The 22,891-nt window shown below is 41.3% G+C and overlaps 2 protein-coding genes across 2 annotated transcripts; both read left to right on the top strand.

Moving 5' to 3' along the window:
- The first annotated feature begins 2,839 nt into the window (after window positions 1–2,839).
- On the top strand, window positions 2,840–5,208 carry LOC147448082 (uncharacterized). Its single transcript, XM_086523746.1, has 3 exons — window positions 2,840–3,226; window positions 3,320–3,421; window positions 5,134–5,208. Exons 1-3 carry the CDS (start codon window positions 2,840–2,842, stop codon window positions 5,206–5,208), a joined length of 564 nt encoding a protein of 187 aa, XP_086379872.1.
- Window positions 5,209–5,393: 185 nt separating this feature from the next.
- LOC147448081 (uncharacterized) lies at window positions 5,394–6,304 on the top strand. The gene has a single exon (XM_086523950.1). It carries the CDS (start codon window positions 5,537–5,539, stop codon window positions 6,173–6,175), a length of 639 nt encoding a protein of 212 aa, XP_086380076.1. The 5' UTR covers window positions 5,394–5,536; the 3' UTR covers window positions 6,176–6,304.
- Window positions 6,305–22,891: the final 16,587 nt, after the last annotated feature.

The following is a 22,891-nucleotide window of genomic DNA, read 5'->3' as shown; positions in this document are numbered from 1 at the left end:
TGCTATGAAGTGCTACAGCTAGAGAAGAGGCAAAGGGGTTTTGTCCACTACATGCAGTATCATGTAGACGTGGGTGTGTAGATTTCCTGTACCCACAAATATAGGTATTGACCAATAAAGACGTGATTATAACCCGGTGGTTCTGATCTCCGTGCACCTCTAGACCGAGGTGTGCGGGGATTGGACATGACTAGAGAATGTGAGGTAAAGAGAGAGAGAGAGAGAGAGAGAGAGAGAGAGAGAGAGAGAGAGAGAGAGAGAGAGAGAGATAAGACGAAGAATGCCAATAGAATACTAAATTTGTTGTCCAGGTTATAAGATTTTTATCCTCATTATGAGTAGTGACGAGGATGTGGGACCGTCCAACCGAAACACCTATCTCTCAACGAGGGTCTTATGTCCTTGTAATCAATGCAAGCATGCTGTGCGACGGACAAGACGTGTTTCTTTGCAGCACGTTTGCGAATTTGGTGAGTTCGATCCATCTATTATAGATCGAGTTGTTGCCAATTATAACTCGTCGGACTCTGACGCTGGCCAACAAGCAGCAATCTTGCAACCCAATAGATGTGTTCGCAGGCGCTTTGGTCTAGCAGCATATGTGAGGCCACAAGATGTAGCCTCTGACAGCTCGGGGGATGATCATGCAGAGCACATTCCCAACGAGGCAATGTTTGAGCCCGAGATTGATGAAATGATCGAGACGATCATGAATTCAGAAAGGCTTATCTATGATGATATGAAAAGTGAAGCCGATATGCCATTGTATAATGGAGCACGTATGTCTAGATTGAAAGCACTCCTGGTTCTTCTCAACATGTAGACAAAGTTTGGATGGAGTGACATTAGCGTCACAGCGCTTTTCAGGTGATCTATTACAATTAGTTTACTTTAATAAAACTCTAAATGTATAATGATCTGATAGATTTTTACACGACTGTATCATATTTTTATGTTGTGTAGATTGCTTAAAGAGCACATACTACCAGCTGACAATGTGATGCCAGATTCCCGAGATGAAGCAAGAAAGATTTTGCGAAACTTGGGGATGGATTACAATTCTATCCACGCTTGTCCTAATGACTGCATTCTTTTCAGAGGGGAATACATAGACATGGAGAAGTGTCCGAAATGTGATTCCGAAAGATATCGAGTAGATCTCCACGCGACAAAAATTCCACAAAAGGTTTTGCGACATTTTCCTTTGCGACTTTATTTATAAACGTTTGAACGGCCACTCATAAACTTTGTTCGTTGTAGTATAAGTCATACACAGCAACATGGTGTAAAGGTCGACATTTTAGGGTGGAACGAATCGACAAAAAGCGTTTTACTCAAGATTGTGGAATCATGGCAAAATTTGAACAGTCTAGTCGACGACGTTCCTCTGATGCAGATCCTGTGGTGGCGGAACTCACTTACTTCGGCACACTGCAAGAGATTTTGAGGATCGATTACAGAGGATTTTTTGTCGACTTGTTCGACGTGCAATGGTTCAAGATAATCATGGAGGGTCGCAACGCTACTGTGCGTAGAGGAGAGTCTGGTTTTCTTGAGGTGGATTCTACTAAGAAATGGACTGACCTAAGAGACACTTTCGTACTACCCAAGCATTGTGAACAAGTAAGTATGTAAATAGTTAACATCCCCCTTTTACAAGTTATGTGCTTGAAAGCTCTCATGTAAGTTATGTGGCTCTGGCAGGTAATATTTCATCCTACAAAGTCTACATCAAACTGGTGGTACGTCATAGAGGTAGCCCCTCGTAGTGCAAGGACTTATGAAGGCTACCATGTGCCAATCACAACGGCATTAATGGAGGAGATCAGAGAAGATGCTCAATCAGAAGCCACTGCGGTGGTGCCAGACGAGCATCAAGATGCTACTACTCTATATGGGGTGCATGCAGAGGAGCTACAAAATGAAACAGAGGATATGTGTTAAACGGAGAGCTCTATATAGAGGATGAGAGAGAGATCTCTTAAAGCCACAAATATTGTATTTGAACAATTTTGCTCCGTGTTGTAAAAGCTCTAGCTCTCTAAGTACCTCTCATGGTGTATAACGCTCTTTTCTACTCGCGCTCACATCTTTTGATTGAAAATTCTGAGTTTTCGACTTGCCTGTTCTATCACTCAATTCATTGCACCATTGTATTTATATGCGTCATTACATCATTGTATTTAATGGTCTTTGCGTCATTGTCTACTCTATTCATTCAATATTAAGTTTAAATATTCGTGTGTTTAATGTAGGTATGGATGATGAGGAGTTTCTTTCTTCTTTGTCACCGCAGCAGAGACAGTGGTACGTGGAGCGTCATCGCTCTGGCGCATCATCGCGCGTTCCTACTCCATCCGCATCTCCCTCTCTTTCGGAGCATTCGGCGCGCTCCGAAGCTTCGGCGTCGACGAGACGAGCTTCACACTCGTCTAGACACCGGCGCTCTAGTGGTGGCGGTGGCGGTTGTTGTGGGGATTCCGCCACCGATGCCTCCACACCGCCTCGTGTTCGACGAAGCTCTTTACCCTCCCCTTCTTTGCCCGCCCCCACACCAGCCACAACATCGCCATCTACGCCAGGTTTTGCACGACTGACTGTTCCTAGAAGCTACACACATCTACCTACTCCGCCAGGAGCCACCCCACTCGACACTCCTCACTTCGGGGCCCAGACGCCGGTGGAGACACCTGACGTCCGTACCCCCATCGACACGCTGCTAGAGACCCCTGCCGGGACACCCAGGTTCACGCGTCACCGGCCAGAGGGCTTGTCTTACTCCGTCGACTTCAGCGGCGGCATCATCATGGATGATGACGGCAAGAAGGTGATCTCGCGCATGCGTGGTCTTTGCTCTCAGCTGTTTAGACACTACATACTAAACAAATGGAGTGAAGTACCAAGTGATTTAAAAAACAGAGTCATCAGCATACTTCATGATGAGTTTCCCGTTCCAACACGGGATCAGCGCTTCAATGAAGACCTGATGAAGATTCGAATGCGCGAATACTGCAAACACAAGCGTTCCGAAGTGCAAAAAGCAATCAAGAATGGGTGGAACAGGCCAGATTGGCTGGCCAAAGAAGATTGGAAGAATGCGAAGAAAGCAGCGCGCGAGAATCCCGACAAGTGGAAGCAACAAAAGGATGCAGCCAGAGCGCGAGTAGAGGCAGGGAGCTCGCACCACTTGGGGAGCGGTGGATGGGCATCATTTGAGGCCGATTTTGTAAGTGTTTTCGCATTGCTCTTTATGTTCGATAGTTTAGGGTTTATGAGTTTTTTAATTCTAACATAATGAAATCTTTGTATGTTTTGACAGTGGTCGATGACAGGACGTGATCCCACACCGTACGAGCGCGAGTACGCAGGCAAGAAGGGCTTAAACGCCCTGATGGACATTCTCAGTTCTCGCGGCGGCATGGTTAGTATTAGGGTTTACTCTTTTCTATTTTTTGTATTGTTTTATAAATGTCGTTATATGTTTATACTTACTGAAAGCTGTCTTATTGTCTTTTTTTGCAGAATCCGACAGATACGCCGCTTGGACGCGATGAGACGTCTGACTAGACGACGTCAGTTTAGCCATAGCTAGATAGCATTAGTTAGGGTTTCTCATAGCTTATGTATCATGAGACGGATTTTATACGTCTTTTTGAACCATGTATATTATTACATTTGTCACCGCAGTTCCTTTTGCCAATCAATTTTTTATGCCTATGATGTTGTACAATTGTCATTATTACATTTGCCAATCAATTCATTTTGCCTATGATGTGTACAATTGTCAATTTTACGCTTGTCAATTTTGCAAACAATGCGTCTTGTGGGTGACTATTTTGGGTCTATTATCTACCCTTGCATTTTTTTTTCAAAAGTGAATCAAGTACAATATGGTTGATGGATGCCCTGCCACCAAAAAAAAATTCTCTCAGGCGTCGCTATAACCGTCGCTATTTATGGCTCTGTAGCATCGCTATGAGCGTCGCTATAGTCTTCTGTGTAAACGTCGCTATATGCGTCATTATAAGCGTCCCTATGAGCGTCGCTATATAGAGACGCTTATAGCGACGCATATAGCGACGCTCTCGTAGTGACGCTCGTAGCGACGGTTTTAGCGACGCCGGGGGTTATAAAAACCCAGTGTATTTCTGTCGCTGACAGCGTCACAAGAGCACACAACCTCTTGTAGTGATTTTTGAAACTTTGAGAAGAGAGCTTTTGAATAGCTTCAAAAATCCTTATAAAGTTTGACTTTTAGTAAGAGACTCTTAGTACTAGTATAGCTTTGTTTAAATTTGTCGCACTTGGATGTGAGAAGAGTTTCATACAATCAATGTCCGCTTGTAAGGTCTCAGAGAAATTTCAGGCAGTATATTCAATGGAAGTGTAAACTACTGCATGGTCAATGCAAGCAATGAAACCATGTATGAGGAGTTGACGTTGTGTATGTCGCTCTACCATTAAGAGAGTGAGCTCAAGCAATGCATAATGGTGGCTTATCTGCCACACAAGCCTAATCTCTTATGGTCTCCATGTGAGCACCATTACCCTCATCCTATACGTCCTCATCGCCACACTTGGCAAATGGCATCTAATTGAGCTTCCTCCCAAAGCTACTATGCTTACATGATTGGAAGACATTATTGATAAAATTGTAGAAAATGTTTACTTGTTGAGAACACAATCCGCTTGACTCCAACATCAATTGCTTCACAAGAAAGAAACACTCAATTATAGCTTGAGAGAAGTTAGATAGTTTAGCTGGACATTAGTTGAAACAAACTAACACCAACAAGCATTCATTTCAAAAGTCTTCGATAGAAATGAGGCGATATAGTTGAATTGTTTGGGCACAAAAGGCTTTGAAGGACAAATTTATTGAATAAATGGGTGTTTCAAAGTTAACCAAGTGTGGAGAGTTGTATAAGCTCTGTGTGTTGTATAAGCTTTTCAGTTATGGCAAGGTTTTTGTAGGGTACAATGTATAGAGAGAAGAAGAATTAAGGTCAATCCCAAGCACCTCAAAGATCGATCCGACAAGTTTCGAACTCAAGACGTCTTGGGCAGAGTGTTGGGAGTGAATAATATCACTGACTGGCCAACAATGTTTGAGCCTGTTGCTCGTACTCGAAGTTGGGAGCCGTGGTAGAGACGAAGGAGTTGTCAGCACTCCAAATGAAGATGCCTGGCAAACTGTTGCTGGCCTGAAGCTGCTGGAAAGCGGCCAGCACAGTGGCGGGCGAGACGGAGGAAGCGCCATCGGCGGTGGTGAAGCTAGCCAGGACTTTGCCACCGCTGTAGGTGGAGACCGCCGTGTTGTAGTAGCTCACATACTGCGCCGCTGTTGTGGCGCCGCCCTACGTGGAGAACTGGAAATTGACGTACTCGAAGACGGAGCTCACAGCGCTGTGTACGCTTCCTTCACTCCATCGAACGGAGCGATGGAGGCCACAGAGATGACGCTGTTCTGCTTCAGCTGCTGCGTTATCAGCTGGCCGATTGCAGAGGCAAAGTCACCATCGCTTGTTACGTCGAAATGCTCGTAGTCGACATCCACGCCGTCCAGCCCATACGCTTGAACGAGCGACGTGATAGAGGAGACGGCGTTGGAGACCCAGGCGGCGACGCCCGACGCCGCCTGAAATTGCACATAATTGCCATTGACTGTGTCGCCACCCAGGCTCAACATGAACTTCACGTTGCTGTGCTCCGCTTTGATGGCCTTGATGGCATCGGGCGTGATGTGGGTGGTGTCCCAGAAGGCTGCAAACTGGCCACTGGTGGCGAAGGAGCCATCGCTGGTGTAGTCGATTGCAAAGGAGAGGATGAAGTGCACCTCCACGTTGCTGTTGATGGGCATATCGGTGAGGGAGATGTCATTCCAGAGGGCGCCGATGTACTCTCGGAATACTTTGCCGTTACCAGGCCCGGCCGGAGTGGGCGAAGGGGAGCGGGCGGAAAGGCAGAGCTGCTGCCCAATTTGAAGGTTGTCGCAGTTGATGTCAGAGTTCCAGGTCTGGAGGTCGGCGAGGGCGATACCGTTGTCCTGTGCGATGGCGTAGCAGGTGTCGTCGGACTGCACCGTGTAGGTGGAGGTACAGGATTGCGCGAGGGAGGGCGGCGCCAAGAAGCAGAGGATGTGAAGCGCAGAGGTGAGCATGGCCGTGGTCCATAGCTGATGCTGCTGTGAAGCTATCAAATGCGGGGCCAAGCGGAGCGAGAGAGCATGCCTTGTGGTATCTTCCCTAAATGGTTAGATTGGTAGAAGCTAGCTTGTCCTTGGTAGGCAAGGCACACAATTGGCTAATAAGAATAATGCCTCATCCTACCACTTGGTTTCAACTTAAAGATGTTTTGAAAAGATTTTGTACAAGTCAACAATCTAGAGAGATCATGGCATCAATACTATACTTTCTCTATGAAAAGGAATAAAATGACGATACACTCTACATGCTTTTTTCGAAGTGGTCCAATTTGCATGCCTTATGGTATCTTCTTTAGGTGATTAGACCAACAAAGGATATGATGCCCTTGGTAGGCAAGGTGCATAAGTGGCAAAATATTGTCCCATCATTCGGCTCATTTCAAAGTGATGTTTTGGCAAGAGTTTTTGCCAGCTAACAACTAGAGAGATTCAAGCATCAGTGGGATACTTGTTCCATAATAGACATTGCCCACAAATTTTGGTTACCAAGTTTTAATGAGAGAAATTTGAATTTTTCAATAAGATCTATCTTTGACACCAAATGTAAAAACAAGTCATATAACATGTAAGACTCAAGTCACCAATAGATCATTCAAATCGCCACTCATAATGGCTATCCCATGCATTGTCTTAGGGCATGAGACTCCTCTTCACCTTATTTCCCTCTTACATCAAGTTCATATGGTCCATGGCCAAAGAAACCACTTAAAAACACTCAATTATATAGCACAAATCACATAGAAAAAATAAGAGAAACTTGAAACTCATGCTCGCATGGGTTTCAAGATATGTAGTCAACGATAGAAAAGACGAAGTGCATAGTTGTGGAGCTCAATCCTCTTTGATCTACCAAATAGAAGCTTTCACAAATGTGAACTAGACCACTCAAAGATCTCTCCGCTCTTTCCTTCTCAAACACCCAACTTTCTATAGGCTAACTATCTAAGCACCAAAACAATTCCCAAAGATGAGGCAGACCTTGAAATCTTGCACTAATAGCTTCAAGGATTATGCCTTAGGGTAAATTCATTCTAGCACAAGGCATAAGCATAGGGAGCTTAAAAGCTCACATCACAAAGGGAGCTTGGATTCTCCTTCTTGACACACTATATATAGCCGCTTAGAGTGGTTAGGATTATATGGCTAGGGTTAAATTACTAGAAAACAAATTAACCACACATTTAGCAGTATGATGGAATGAGGGTGGTAGAGTAAGGTCCTAGGTTATTAAGCATAAAGTCATAGCTAGCACGGTCTTATCCATGGAATCATGATAATACATGGTAAAATACAATGATCAAGAAATCTCATGGTGATCAATGAAATTTTCACCAATTGTTGCTTGAATTTTGAAGTGATTGTGTCAAGCTACCTTCATTTCCATATTTGATCAACAAGACTTGCGTTGGATGGAGTTGCTGTGGGCCCAAAATGGACTGCTATAATCCTTTGTTTCCACTAAGTTTTATGGATATATTTGATGAATTTTTTTGGAAGTGGAGCATTGGTGATTAATCCATGGGAGAAAGAAATATTAGAGATGTAAATTTTGGTAACAAGCATAATACTACATAGGTGTATATAAGGTAGCCACCCAGATTCTCACTGATGGTCATCCCATATAAGGTAGCCACCCAGATTCTCACCAAAGCTTGGAAAACTCTCATTGATGGTCATCCCACATAAGATGCCAATTGTGAATCCCAAGAATATTCCATCAACTCAATAGTATCTTTGGTTCTTTATTGACCCTTGATCATGTGCTACATACTTTATAGATTGATACTTTTAGCATATATTGTTTTTACAAAATCGGTAATTACTCTAGAAGGAGATGGAGCCCAATTGTTCGAATTTCCAAAAAAATTAATATCTTCAACTAAAGCAAATAAAATAATCCCTATGTAGTATTTGTAGATGGCACTGAATATGTGTGTATATTACTCTTATCATAAACTTTTATTGAAATGGAAAAGTTTTATACATACCTATACATGTTTATTATTACCTTGCATAAAATACTTAGATATTGTTTAAGCAACAATGGCTTTGATTTTCTTGTGATGCATATCATGTTGTTATGGTCCTCAAGATTGAGGTCTTTGCGCTTTTGGTAGAGTGCATTGGATCTATTTAGTGTAACTCCATGATGGTGTTTTCTCTATAATGGATGGTAGGATGGTTCTTGTTTTGTTGACTCGTGATTGTCTATAAATCCTGTTCTATAAAAGAGATTGTTATCCCCCTTTTTTGTATGGGTTCTTTTGGGTAGATTTGTTCTCTTTTCTTATAACAATACTACGCAGCCTGTTTTGATCTCTAAAAACAATTCCAAGGCATGTTTGTTCCTCATACTTCTTGACATGATGTAGGGTTCAAAGAGAAAATCATATCTCCCTCGTATGTTATAGAGTAATGTGCATCTACATATGTAATCCTCCCCCTCCGAAACATAAGCCACACGAACTCTATCAACTCTAAACATGAGAATATGGCCTTCCCTCCAAATACCTGAGATATTTCATGAGTTTTGAGTGTCTGTCTATTTCTCTATCAACTCTAGGAATGGAGAATGCTTCTTTTTCTGATGAAAACACCAATTGCAAGAGTAGGCACCATTGCAGAAATGTAGGAGGGAGTCTTTCTTATCTCAACGGGAGAAAGAACTTAGAAGGACAAACAAGGAACATCATTTGGATTTGTGGACCGATGGGTCTATTTATCCAAAGGATACTTTGACAAATGCGCTACCTCTCTTTGCTAATATCACTAACCTCTTACATTTCACAGGCGATGGCAAGGATGGGTTATTGGGATACACCGAACATTTAGAAATGAGAGGATTGAATGCGGAAAGGCAAAGAAACTTCCTGGCGATGGAGAACATGCAGCTGAAGAAACTTACTGAAGCATGCTCTTGGAAGATTTCATTAAACAAAGAGACAACAACGTTATCTTGTTGCACCTCCTTATTTTTTTGTAGCTCCTTGTTCTCTTGTACTAAAGAATAAGTGTATAATGGTTAGGTTAGTAGATGGGTTAGTAGTAAGTTGGATGTCCGGCCAGTTGGCATGAATCCCAACAAAGTTGAAGGTGCCGTGGGAAGCGTGTGCAAGTGCAAGTTTGAGAGCACAGAGAGAGAGACCTTCTTTGGGTGGAGCACACAAAAATTTTATTCTGTTTGCAGCTCCTTATTCTGTTGTAGCTTCTTATTCTCTTGTATTAAAGAATAAGTGTATAATGGTTAAGTTAGTAGATGGGTTAGTAGTAAGTTGGATGTCTGGCCAGTTGGCCTGAATCCCAACAAACTCCCACTTGAAGGCCAATGCAGCCCAAGTGACATGGTATGTACAACCGTGAAGCAATCTAGTGGCTTCAACCTATACCCAATAACTCACTGCAATGTGTAAACCGCTCCAAAGCTAAGCCTTTTGTCAAAGCATCTGCTGGGTTGTCATCAGTGTGTACCTTGACCAAATCAATGAGCTTTTTGGCCAAGAAATATCTCACGAGATGATACCTGACTTCAATGTGTTTTGATTTGGAGTGAAACACGGGATTCCTTGCCAATGCAAGAGCACTCTGACTATCACAATATATCACTGGAGTCTCATCAATGCCAAGATTTACGACTAAGCGAGATAACCATACAGTCTATAGCCTCTTTACTTGCATCCGACAATGCAATGTACTCTGCTTCCGTAGTGGAAGACGACGTACAATCTGGAAGAGACATGACCTCCAAGATACTGTTGCTCCTATTGTCGACACAACCCGCATAGTTTGCATCCGCATAACCCACGATGGATGCATCACTATTCCCAAAGCTTAAACACCTGCCGACTGTACCTTTGAGGTACTTAAGAATGTGCTTCACTGCTTCCCAATGCTTGATGCCAGGATTGGCCATATATTGGCTCACCACTCTCATTGCAAAAGCAATGTCTGGTCTTGTGGCCACCATAGCATACATGAGACTACCCACTGCCAAAGAATATGGTACCTTAGCCATTTCAGCTCGCTCAGCATTAGATTTGGGTGCATCTTCCTTGCTGAGTTTCAAGAGTGCTTGCATTGGGGTACTCAATGCTTTCCCCCCCTACATATTGAAGCGCTGCAAAAATTTCTCAATATATGTTTCCTGAGATAACTCAAAAATACGACGCTCGCGATCTGTTTTGATTCGCATGCCAATAAAGTGTGTAGCATCTCCCAAATTTTTCGTTGCAAAATTATTGCTATGTGTTTTCTTCAAGTTGGCAATTTTTGCAATGGATTTCCAAGCTATAAGCATGTCATCAACATACAAAACTAGAATGATCATCGAGCCATCATCTACCTTTCTTGTGTACAAGCAGTGATTCTGTTCGCTCCTTTTATATCCTTGAGACCTCATACATGCATCAAATTTATGATACCACTGCCTTGAACCCTGCTTTAAGACATAAAGTGCCTTTTTGAGCTTACATACTAGCTCCTCACGAGATGCGTTCTCCTGAACAAACCCTTTAGGCTGTTGCATGTAAACATCCTCATGAAGATCCCCGTGAAGAAATGTTGTCTTCACATCCATTTGGACAAGTTCCATGTCCTCAATCGCTACAAGACTAAGTACGGTTCTAAGCATTGTCATCTTGACCACAGGCGAGAAGATTTCATCAAAATCGACTCCCTTTTGCTGTTTGAACCCTTTGGCTACAAGTCTAGCCTTGTACTTTGTATTTGGATCACCTGAGGTAAATTTCTTCTTGTAAACCCATTTGCAAGGTAAAGCTTTTGTATAATTTGGCAGTTCTACCAAGTCCCAAGTGTCATTAGCCAGAATCAAGTTATACTCAGATTCCATAGCCTCCTCCCACTTCACCACATCATCCGTCATCATGGCTTCTTGATAGCAGCTTAGTGCACCGCAATCGGTCAACATGATGTAATCAAGAGCTGGCTCAAAAGGTGCAGGTGGACGAGAGACTCTAGTAGACCGTCTCTCTCCTTGACCATTGCTATCTGCTCCCTTTGGAGCATTGCTAGTGGAAGGTACATCACTAGCCCACTGAGTTGATTTCACTATCTCAGAGGCAACATCCTCAAAAGTGACTCTCCGAATCTCTATTTACTTGATAGGTTGTTTATGCATCTTTGACTCATTGAAGATCACATCAGAACTACGGATGACTCGACAAGATTCCGGGTGCCAGAGACGGTATCCCATCTCTCCATCCGCACCATATCCAATGAAAATACATTTGTGTGACTTTGGCTCTAACTTCTGTCGAAGTTGTTTAGGCACATGAGTATAAGCTTCAACCAAAAACACGTAGATGGTCATAGTGGGGCTTATGTTTAGACCATAACTCTTATGGAATCTCATAATTCAATGGCGTACTAGGCGAACAATTTATAATGTGCATTGCAGTTAAGACGGCTTCTGCCCAAAAGCCTTGTGTGAGATTTGCTCTAGAAAGCATGGCTATGAATCTTTCTTGAATCGTACGATTCATGCGCTTAGCAACTCCATTCTGAGCTAGTGTGTATGGTGCAGTAAAGTGCCTTTTAATCCCCCTTTTAGCACAAAAATTTTTGGAACACAGGAAGAACTGGATCCTTATGTTTCAAAGGATTTTCCCACACCTTTCGAGTAGAGTCGTCTATGAATGTCATAAAATAGCTGCCCCCCTGAGGTTTGGTTGACATAGAACCACAAACATCACTATGTACTAAATTTAGAGCTTCAACTTGCTTTTGACCCAATGGTAAGCACACGGACCTAGTCTGTTTGCCATAGATACAGTGCTCACAAACAGGAAAGTCAACATAAGAAAAGGCAGGTAAGTAGCCAAAACAAGTAAGAGTTCTCATTCCTTTTTGGCTAATATGACCTAGCCGTCAATGCTACAACTCAGTAGACGGCAGCTCGGCCATAGATATGTAATCATGACCAACATCTGAACACATGCATGGAATACAAGGTACCATGCTTCTGACCTCTGAGTACAACAAGATTACCTTTGTGTACTATCCACAAACCATTGCTAAAATGTGGTGTTGTAGCCCAAATCATCAAGTTGCCCAACAAACATCAAGCTTTTAATCAACTTGGGCACATGTCTGACAATACATAAAGTAAAGTGCGTGCCATTCCTTGGATGCAATTTGACGTTTTTGACACCCTCAATGTCTAGTTCATAAGCATCACCAAGTCTCACTTTGCCACAAGAGTGAGAATAAGTAGAGAACCACTCCATTAGGGCCAATTTGGATAAAAAAAGGGTTGTGTAAGGATCTAAAAAGAGGAAACCTAAAAAAGACCATGAAGATCTTACCAAAACTATTCAACATGGGTACTCATTGGATAGAGCTCATCAAGCGCCACCCATAGACCATTTGAGCACTAAATTTGGAGTCCATATGCAAAAGTTATGGCTAAAATAGTGCAAAATATTCCAAAAGCAAGTGAAGGAGATCTTGACACGTGTACAACAGTGCCATTCTTTTGGAAATGTGGCTCCTCCTTGACCCTTAGATCAAGAATAGAGAAACCCTAACCATTCCTTATTTCATCTAAATTGGCCCTAATGCTCTATGTGGTGTCACATGGAAACTCACATCAGAATCTACTATCCAATTCTGTGCATTCTGTGCATCTTCTGTAACAAGAGCCTCGACAGGTATATATGTTGTGAAGACCAATATGCCAGAGGTAAGTGGCATAACAACCACTGGAAGAGTCTCTACAATAGGAGCATTTAAAGACTCTAGCACATTGATCTCCTCTAACTTTTCTTTGACCTTGTTTGAATCATCAGACTTAGAAGTGTCACCAGATTGTTTATCCTTCTTGCTTTGTTGTCATTTCCTGCAATCCTTCTTCATATGCCCTTTTTTATGGCAATGATAGCACTTGACATTACGCATAGAACCCTGAGACTTACTGCACAAATCTCCTCAGTAAATAGACTCCCAAGGACGTCATTGTACACTAGACCGGTACTGGGTGCTGAGTTACTAATTGCAGTACAAAACGTATCCCAAGACGAGGGCAAACTGCATATCAAGAAGATACATTTGATTTTCTCATCGAAGACCAAACCCTGAGTGGTCAACTGAGTGAAAATGATATTGAACTCATTAATGTGAGTAGAAATAGTGCCCTCTTCCTTCATACAAAGGTCAAATAGCTTCTTCAGTAAGAAAACCTTATTAGTGGCACTTTTGTTCTTATAACTGGAAGACAACTTATCCCATACATCTCTAGCAGTCCTTTCTCCAACTATAGTAAAGTACACAGATTCGGCCAAATGCAAACGGAGGGTGGATTTGGCCTTTGGGTGCTCCATGATAGGATCCAGCTGGCCTTTTTGTATAAGAACATCTTGAATCTTCTCTTTCTAGATAGAAAAATTCGTCCCATCAAATTTCCAAATATTGTAAATATCCTTTTCACCACTAGATGACATGTCTGCAAACTAAAGATAATATGGCGATAAACACTGGTAATTTTGGGAAAAATTTGGCAGAGTTTCCCCAGAAGAACTGACAGAATCTCAATCCAAAACTATCACAAGAGATCAGTAACGCATCAAAAGTAATGCTCTCAAAGCATAAGGCAGGCGCATCAACCACTAACTGTGCGTAAAAAGTCAAAAGTTGGCCCAAGACTGCCAACACAACGTCAAATGCACCTAGCCCTCTCTATACATGTCCTATGTCGAGTCCACAAAAAAGGGGTACTCCAGCAACCTGTATCATCGAAAGGATCTCAACAGTCAAGAATCCCCCAACTCAAGAAAACCTCACGTTATCGACCCTCACAAAAGGTTATGCAAACAAGAAACCAACCCAGTCTCATAAAGGGCCTCTGAACCGAGTCTCAAAAACGGTCAAGACTGCTAGAAACAAGCCAAATCAGCTCCACAAAAGGTGCATATGGCAGTTTCCACAACTCAACGTACATCCACTTTCAACAATACTGCAAGGTGAAGTATACACGCTCAAACAGGTACCAAACAAAATGTGAAATCAATAAAGAAATCCCTGCGGGGAGTAAAACCTCTCTCCAAAGAGCTCAAGCACTATCAAAAGTGTCAAAACAATTCATATGCGCATCAAGTACTCCCACTGAAATCTGTGCTGATGCAAAACACTGCAACCTGTAAGAAACCTGGATGTCGTGTATGTATGCAAGAACCTGTAAGGAGATGGATGCTTGAAAAACTGGAGACAATGTCGATGCCGAAAAGTGCTCATAATCAGCCCCTAAACACCATCTCAATAACACATAATAGCCATAAAACAACTATATACCATCCCAATATAGTATCTGAAAAACTTGCACATGTGTCCTCTGTCCTGTACCTGTAGCTGTAGCAAAAGTGGAGTTGAAAAATACAACTCCTGAAGCGTAGCTTGGATGAAGCTTTCGACTGCACGAACAGCTTTGAAAGGGGAGTAAAACGCACGAACCTGTAGAAAACGCTTTTGGAACGCTAAATTTGCCGATGCCAAAATCGGAAACCTGTTTGCACTTTTGAAAGTGCACGTGCGCACGGGCGCAAAAACGGCAAGCACAAACCCTTCTTTGATACCAATTGAAGGTGCCGCGGGAAGCGTATGCAAGTGCAAGTGCGAAAGCACAAAGAGAGAGACCTGCTTTGGGTGGACCGCACAACAATGTTATCCTGTTGCAGCTCCTTATTCTGTTGTAGCTCCTTATTCTCTTGTATAAAAGAATAAGTGTATAATGGTTAAGTTAGTAGATGGGTTAGTAGTAAGTTGGATGTCCGGCCAGTTGGCCTGAATTCCAACACAAGCAGCCTTGCTAGATTGGAAGAAGGCCTACCTTATAGGGTGAGGTGGGTAACATATCACACATTACATGGTGCGTTAGCATTCTACGTATACATAATGTTTTTTAAAATTGTACTCTACTGACCATTTTGTTTTATTTCAATGCAGCACATACTGTTCAACCATGGTCCATAGTTTGCCAAGACATACGGCTCACTATCAATATGGTCCACACAAGGCATGGAAAAATTAAGTTGAAAAATAATAAGATAATTACCAGAGGTCAAAAATATTCTTATCTACTTGTGGTAATTATACCATAGTTAATTAGTGAGGTTAGGAAATTATAATGACCAAAAGTCCTGTTTTTAGCAAATGATTATATAAAATAAATAGACTTTGTGGCTAAAAGTTTTTAGGAAAATTATAGTAAGTGTAAACCTATGATATCAAGTTAAGGAAATGAAATCTTTAAGAGAAATTAAATACAATAAATATTAAGCCCAAAATAAGTAGATTATTAGCTTAAAAGTTGATAGAAAAATTAGGAAAAAGATATAGAAAATTATAAGAAAGTTAGGAGAGCTTAGAAAACCCTTAGGAAAGCGGTGGAAAAAGTTATCATGCCTATATAGACAAATAAGAAATTACTAGGTCAAGAATTTATCAATTAAGACTATAAATTTAACCTTGGATGGGTTACGATTGGATACAAAGGTTAAGTTTAGATTTTGAATTATTTACCTAATGATTAGACGTCCTTTTTATAAGGATAAGAAGTTATGGCACCAAAAAGGACCCGAGAAATCCTACATCTGATGATGAGGACGTAGCTCCAAAACGAACTAGAGCGTCGCACGGCGACGAAGCCGTGCTTAGTAATAGGCCTACGGAGGAGAGTCTTCAGGCGCCAGCACATCAGTAGATGGCCAATCAATCACAGGTGGGTTTCCCATTATTCAAGTAGGTCTTTAATTAGTTTAAGTTCTTTTTTAAGTTAGCATTGTATACGTAAGAAAGATAAACTGGCTGAAAACGGAAGGTAACTTCCAACGTGCATTTGTTTATAATGTAGGAAATAATTGTTTGGATTAAAACTGGTTGAATTAAGAAAGATATGTTTGATCATCCTTAAGACAGCTTGTCTCAAGACACCTTCGACTCCTTAGTATGAATTGATGATAATGATTGGCTTTCTAGACACGAATAAGTCAGTTACCCCCATGAACGATGAGTTTCTACTCCGTGTCATGTCTTGATGTTTCTACATAAGTTAGGATACCGTTTTTTTATCCTAGGGGATCCTCCCGGTTGTATGGGCACCCGGAACCTTGGGTGGGGGTTTATTCACTCCGAATTTGAGTAAGGAATGGGTGTCCTTTTTCACCCTTAGGTGGTCTTGAGACAAGAAGAGTACTGGTCATGGTTATTATGGATAATGTTTTGATTGACAGTACCCTGTCTTAAGTTTAAAGATGTCTATTTTCTAAAAGAATGCTTTCAATGTTGTCTTTAATAATTGATTGAAGGAATTAATGTGACAGAACGTAAAAGAAACGATTATTTTAAATGTTGAAACAACGTGATAGTAATTAGAAATTAAATGAATCATGTGTGAGTGCGGGGTGGTAAGTGGGGATTGACTAAGGTTGTCAATCAAGGAAGGGTGGACCTGATTAGTTAGGTAACTATCCATCCCTACGCAATAAAACATTTAGAAAACTTCTTCACTTGGAAGAGGAGTCCACCAGTGGCTGTGCCCTCACATCTTTTAGGGGGAAAAAAGCATTGGTTAAGGATACCTTAGCCAAATTGTGGCAATTATAGGGCTGAAATAGGTTTTTTGGACTTTAATATATTGTCCCGTTTCCGTTGCGAGACAGGACTAGGTCTTCTTGTAAGGCTATAGACCCAAGCCATTGTCAATGGTAAAGGTCTATTCCTTGGATTTTTCTTGTTTAGAGACTCTGATTTTTAACAGACCTAGAGACCTCTCAAGGATCCCATCTCAATCTTGGTGTAGGCGGGTGGGGGACCTTACAAACATAATACAAAGCCACCGGGCAATTTTGGGTTCAATCGGATCAAAATTGGTACATGTTCACTCAGTTTCCAGGTTGCAAAATAAACCTTTGATTTTCTGTTAAAGAAGAATCTGAAAGTCAATTTTGACTCCCATAGCTCGATTTGAAGTGATACACAGAGACCAATCACAACAGTTAGCAAAAACTCTACTGTCTTTATAGAAGAATAGCTAACTTGATCAAATTTGTACAAGAATCAGGTTGCAGACGAGGAATCAGTGGCTTGACAGAAAGTTTCAATCGAATTAAGTGGAAATTGACGACATGTCAATCCAAAGGTGAGTATTCTATCCAGGGCTTCATAAGTCTATATGAACCTTAGATCTGCTTGTGTACTAGGAAAATAGGTAATACTTGGAGAAACTTCTAGTAGAGTATCCATCGAAGAAAGCGTGAATCAAGGCAATTCCTTGCACACAATTCTTGAAGAAGTCTCAGACACTTTTTCAGACTCAACATCCGAAATGTCTTCTTACTCGACTCACTCGGAAATCGGAACGACAATGCGCTATAAGCATATACTCTCTTTTTACAAGACTAACTTCCATGGAGCCCAGGTTTACTTGGACCCTAACGAGGAGTATGCTATTCGCATTGATGACCATGGTATTGAGTTCTAAGAAGAGATTAGGGCAAACAAACAAGGAAAAATGTACATGGTCAGAAACGGAACTCAGTATGTACAGGTCAAAAACCCTGATGTGGTAGACAAATGGGGGTTAGAAGTAAACACCATAATCCCAGATACGTTAGCAAAAGAAGCTCCACCAACTTTAGAATTCGAAGGATACGATCAAGTAGATTTAAAGCCTTTGAAATGTCTTAGCACGGATAATCCTAGGATCAGAGTCTATTGTTGGGAAGATAGAAACATAAAAGATCTTTTGTGGACTTCGCATGCCAAACGAGGACAACTAACGGCCATGAAGATCATCTATATCTTCAATATCAAGGATAAGGGATCAGCGGACCTACCAACCTACCTGTTTAGGGATTGTTATAACAACAACTTTGTTATGATGACTCTTGAGGAGGTAGAACAAACCAAATACCAAGGGTATTCTATAAGGGGTTGGATATTGGGACAGGGACCAGAAACAATTCCAAGAGATAAATACCGTAAGAGATCATCTGAGAGTAATTTAAAGAAACCAAAAATCACCTCATCACGTAGAAAACCGGGTGACACTAAGGCTAGTCCAAGGCTACATGAGTCACTATTTCCAACAGACTGGTTTGAAGGACTCGGAACAACACTAGCCATAAGACAAGGAGCTGAACCAAATAGACGCGTCAGACCAGCTGATTTTCAAAAATGGATCAAAAAATACAGTGGATAAGGGGATCCATACGACCACTTAGCAAGCTTTAAGCAAGTGCTAAGAGCAAAATATATATTTAATTTCCATACTCAATTCGAGGGGTTTGGAATGATATTAGGAGGAAAAGCATTGACATGGTTCCAAAACATTCCACCAAGGTCAATCATGGACTTGAACACATTAGCTCAAGGATTTGTAGCTGCTTGTTCCAAAACATGGATCAAAGATAATACGGTAGCTCAAATCTACAGCTTTAAATAGAAACATGGTGAGTCTGCTAGGGATTGTGCAACTCAAATGAAACAATATATTGCCAGATGCCCAGGGCTAGAGATACCTGCAAAAGAATGACTTGTATCCTTGTTTCTAGAAGGATTGCTAAACAAAGAACTTCATGCTATACTCTGTAGTAGAAAGCATACAACCCTAGAAGAGTGTGTGCCAGGTGCTATTGACTTAGGAGTCAATTGTGATAATTTTTAACGAAGAAGATGTCCCTAAGGATAACCAAACCGAGAAAACGACATCCACTAAACCAGCACAAGTGGGAACGGCTGCTGTAGCACCACTTTTATCCATAAAAGATATGCTCAAAAGGACGAATTACATGGTGAACAACATGCAAAAAGCACCTATGAGGGGACCAGGACAAGGGATACCTCAACAGGGACAACCAACTAGGCCACAAAATGACGTGCAATTGAGGGTAAATGGACCAACCATGAGACCCACGAGTGCTACTTCAGACAAAAGTATGATGGGAATGTTCAGTATGTGTCCATGAGGCCACAAGGACAATCCACGTAAAAGTATTAGCTTAATATGGCCCAAGATCAAAGATCCTAATGTGTATGGAAGACTTTAACCTGTGTTGGGACAACAACCTTTGTACCCAGTATATAATGTAGTGCCTGTAAAGTACATGCACTCTAAGGAGTCATAGATGAACAAGCGTTAGTATCTGATACACCCTATGTGGAGCCTAGTCCATCTACAGTAATGGTAGAAGGAGATTGGTATAATTCACATCCACCACTGATGGAAGAAACCATGACTTATGCTCCACCAGAGCTCGCACCAATGTATTATGTAGCTAATCAAGGTGTCAGACCTCCCATGGTAAGACCCATGATTAAGCCAAGGATAGAAAACTGTCATAACTGTGGTGCAGATGATCACTTGGAATAAGATAATCCATGTACATGTAGATGCTTCTAATTTTGCTATTGGTTGTATACTAGCTCAACCAAGAGACGGTACAATTCACTTTCCGATTTCTTATGCTAGCCGCCGACAATTGAACGTGGCGGAAAATAATTACACCACCACCAAAAGGGAAGGATTAGGAATGATCTATGCCATTAAAAAGTATAGACATTACCTATTAGCCAACAAGTTTGTGTTCTTTGTGGACCACCAAGATTTGTTGTATTTGGTCAACAACCCATGCAACACAAGAAGAATAGTGAGATGGTTCATCATTCTTTTGGAATTAGATTTCACTGTGATTGTAAAAAAGGGCACTACACATCAATTAGAAGATCATTTGTCAAGGATTGTTTCAGGAGAATCGCCTAAAGGGATAGACGATGCTCTACCAGATTTCTATTTGTTCTCCATGGAAATGATACCTCGTTGGTCAGAAAACATTGTGTCATTGATGACAATAGCTCAAGTGGAGTCACAAATACCACTTCCTATCACGATCAGATTAATCGAGCAATCGGCTATGTATCAATTACTAGCTGGTAGACTATACAAAAGAATCGAGATGGGATATTGCTCTTATGCATTAATCCTGAAGAAAAACAATAGTACTTGAGTCAAGCACATGTTACCATAGTAGGACTTCACTTTGCGAAAGATCAAACTATGCAACGAATCTTGAGATTTGGAGTATTTTGGCCAACTATGAGGAGTGATGTTATATCTTTTGTAAAGGATTGTCCTCAATGTCAAAAACAAACACCCATACCTCATGTAACATTGTTTCAAATGTCATATGTTCCTAAGTGGAGTAGCTATCTAGTTACTTACTTATCAAGCCGAACATTTCCTGAGGATATGAGTAAACACTGTCAAAAAGCAATTGAAACTGAAGCAAGAGACCACATTCTTATTGGGAACCAATTGTATCGGAGAGGTAAGGATCAACATTTGCGTCTTTGTGCAAATGAAAACGAGTATATTCTGATTATAGAACAAGGACGTACTGGATTAGCTAGAGGTCACTTTTCTAGTGAGACCACCGCAAGAGCAATCTTGATGGCAGGCATATGGTGGCCAACACCTTTTGCAAATGCTAAAGAATATGTTCGAAGGTGTGATGCTTGTCAACGAGCAAAAATGCCAACACGAGTAGATAGCATGCCCTTAAGACCAATGATGGGGGCTAAAGCTTTTGCAAAATAGGGTATATATTTTGTTGGACCAATATAGCCACCTACTTATAGAACCCAAGATCAATATATCATTGTAGATACGGACTATTTGACCAAGTGGGCCGAGGCTAAAGCAACTCAGAAGAATGATGCCATAACCACTCCTGCATTCTTATATGAGTATGTATTCACGAGATATGGACTACCAATAGAAATTGTCAGTGATTGGGGAACTCATTTCCTGAATGAGGTAATCAAGTGTTTGCTTAATGAGTTTATGGTCATCCATAACAAATCATCTCCCTATCACCCACAAGAAAACGGACAAGCTGAGCATACGAATAAAATTCTTAGCTTGGTGCTGACTAAAGTGGTTAGTTCAGGAAGGGCAGACTGGTAAATGAATCTCCATGTTGCTCTATGGGCTTATCGAGTTTCATTCAAAATAGCTTTAAATGCTACACCCTTTAATCTTGTTTATGGTCTTGATACCATACTACCAAGAGAAATTCTTTTGCCGACATTAAGGGTAGCAAGAAATCTTGAGTGGACTGGACATGAATTTTCAGAAAGACTTGAAGATTTGGAAAAGCTAGATGAGCAAAGGCTAATTGCTTAACTCACTTCTATGCACAAAAGCAGAAACAAAAACAATTTTTTGATTTCCACTTAATCACAAAAATCTTCAAGAAAGGGGACTTAGTTTTTGTCTATTCCCTTAAGCAACACATTTCCAGGTTAAGAAAAAGGGAAACGGACCGTTTATCATTGAAGATGTATCTCTAAGTGGAGCAGTAAAATTATCCACCCTAGGTGGTGAACCAATGGCTAATTGGATTAGTGGATGTCGTTTAAAGAAATACAATTTGCCGCTAGCCAATGAATTGCTAGAAAGAATGCATGCAGGCAAGCAAAGGAAAATTAAACGACAGTAGGTTATTGATGAAGCACAAGATGAAGCTTGGCTTCGAGTACTCAAAAGGAAATCTGCTCTCAAGAATCAACAGATACCGATTCCCATCCACACTCTGGAAATAGATGATCGACAATGAGAATTACCAAAAGATGCAGTTTCAACAAATGATGACTGGTTAGATGGAATGGACCTGCACATCAAAGTACATCTCAACAATCATAGCACCAATGATTTGGTCGACATTGGAGCTAGAGTAAATGCAGTCAGTTATTCCACGTACAAGAAGGCAACAAGTCAAGCAATGACAGTAGGAATAGCAACAATGAAAGGATGCAACAAGAACCCAACCCCCACATTGGGAGTAGTCAACTTGAACGTGATAGTACATGGATGTTCATGTCCTCATCAATTTGTATGATTACCAGATGAACACATGAATGAGACAATGATTCTTGAAATTCCTTAGATGCGAACATACAAAGCACTACCATATTGGGATACAGATCAGCTAAAGCTATTACCGAAAGGTGGGCAACTCATTGTTACAATTGCACCAAGCAATGAGGAATGGAAAAGAAGCAATTAGTAGACCAAACTACAAAGTAGTCAATCTTTTCCATTCCCTCAACAAGCGAATGCTACAAGTAGCATGCGAGGTGTCATGAAAATCTGGGTACCAAAAGCAGAGCTGAAGGATAAGCCAATTCAAATATGGATGCCTTAGAAGACTTCACCTACAAAAGAAAAGAAGGTTCTAAGGGTAAAAACACAGAGACGAGCATCTCCGAGCAAGGAACCTAGCATGAAATTGGTTTGGAAGCAAAAGGATCACTTATCTTCTCCACAAACCGTAAAAGCAATCAAGCAATGGCGAGTTAAGTCGCAAAAGACTCCACCACACCATACAACAACAAGCAAGTTAAGCTACCAATGGCAAGAAAAAGCTCGACAACAGTCAAAAGTGCTACCAACAGTTCAAGCAATCAGCGTGCTGAAGCATCCTGATGGTACAATCAAAGCACACAAGCTACAAGATTTGCTCTTTGGAAAACATCAATAGCAAACCTTGACATTAGAAACCCTTGAGTTAATTACTCAAGACCCAGCTCTTGCACAGTATAATGGTTTGAATTGCATTGATCTTCAAAGCATGGTAGAGCCAAACCACGGCTATACATAGACACAATTTTTCGACCCAT

This window comes from Adiantum capillus-veneris, chromosome 11 (genome assembly GCF_014529385.1).
Source record: "Adiantum capillus-veneris isolate H3 chromosome 11, ASM1452938v2, whole genome shotgun sequence".
NCBI lineage: Eukaryota > Viridiplantae > Streptophyta > Polypodiopsida > Polypodiales > Pteridaceae > Adiantum > Adiantum capillus-veneris.
This window is presented reverse-complemented; position numbering and strand designations above follow the sequence as displayed.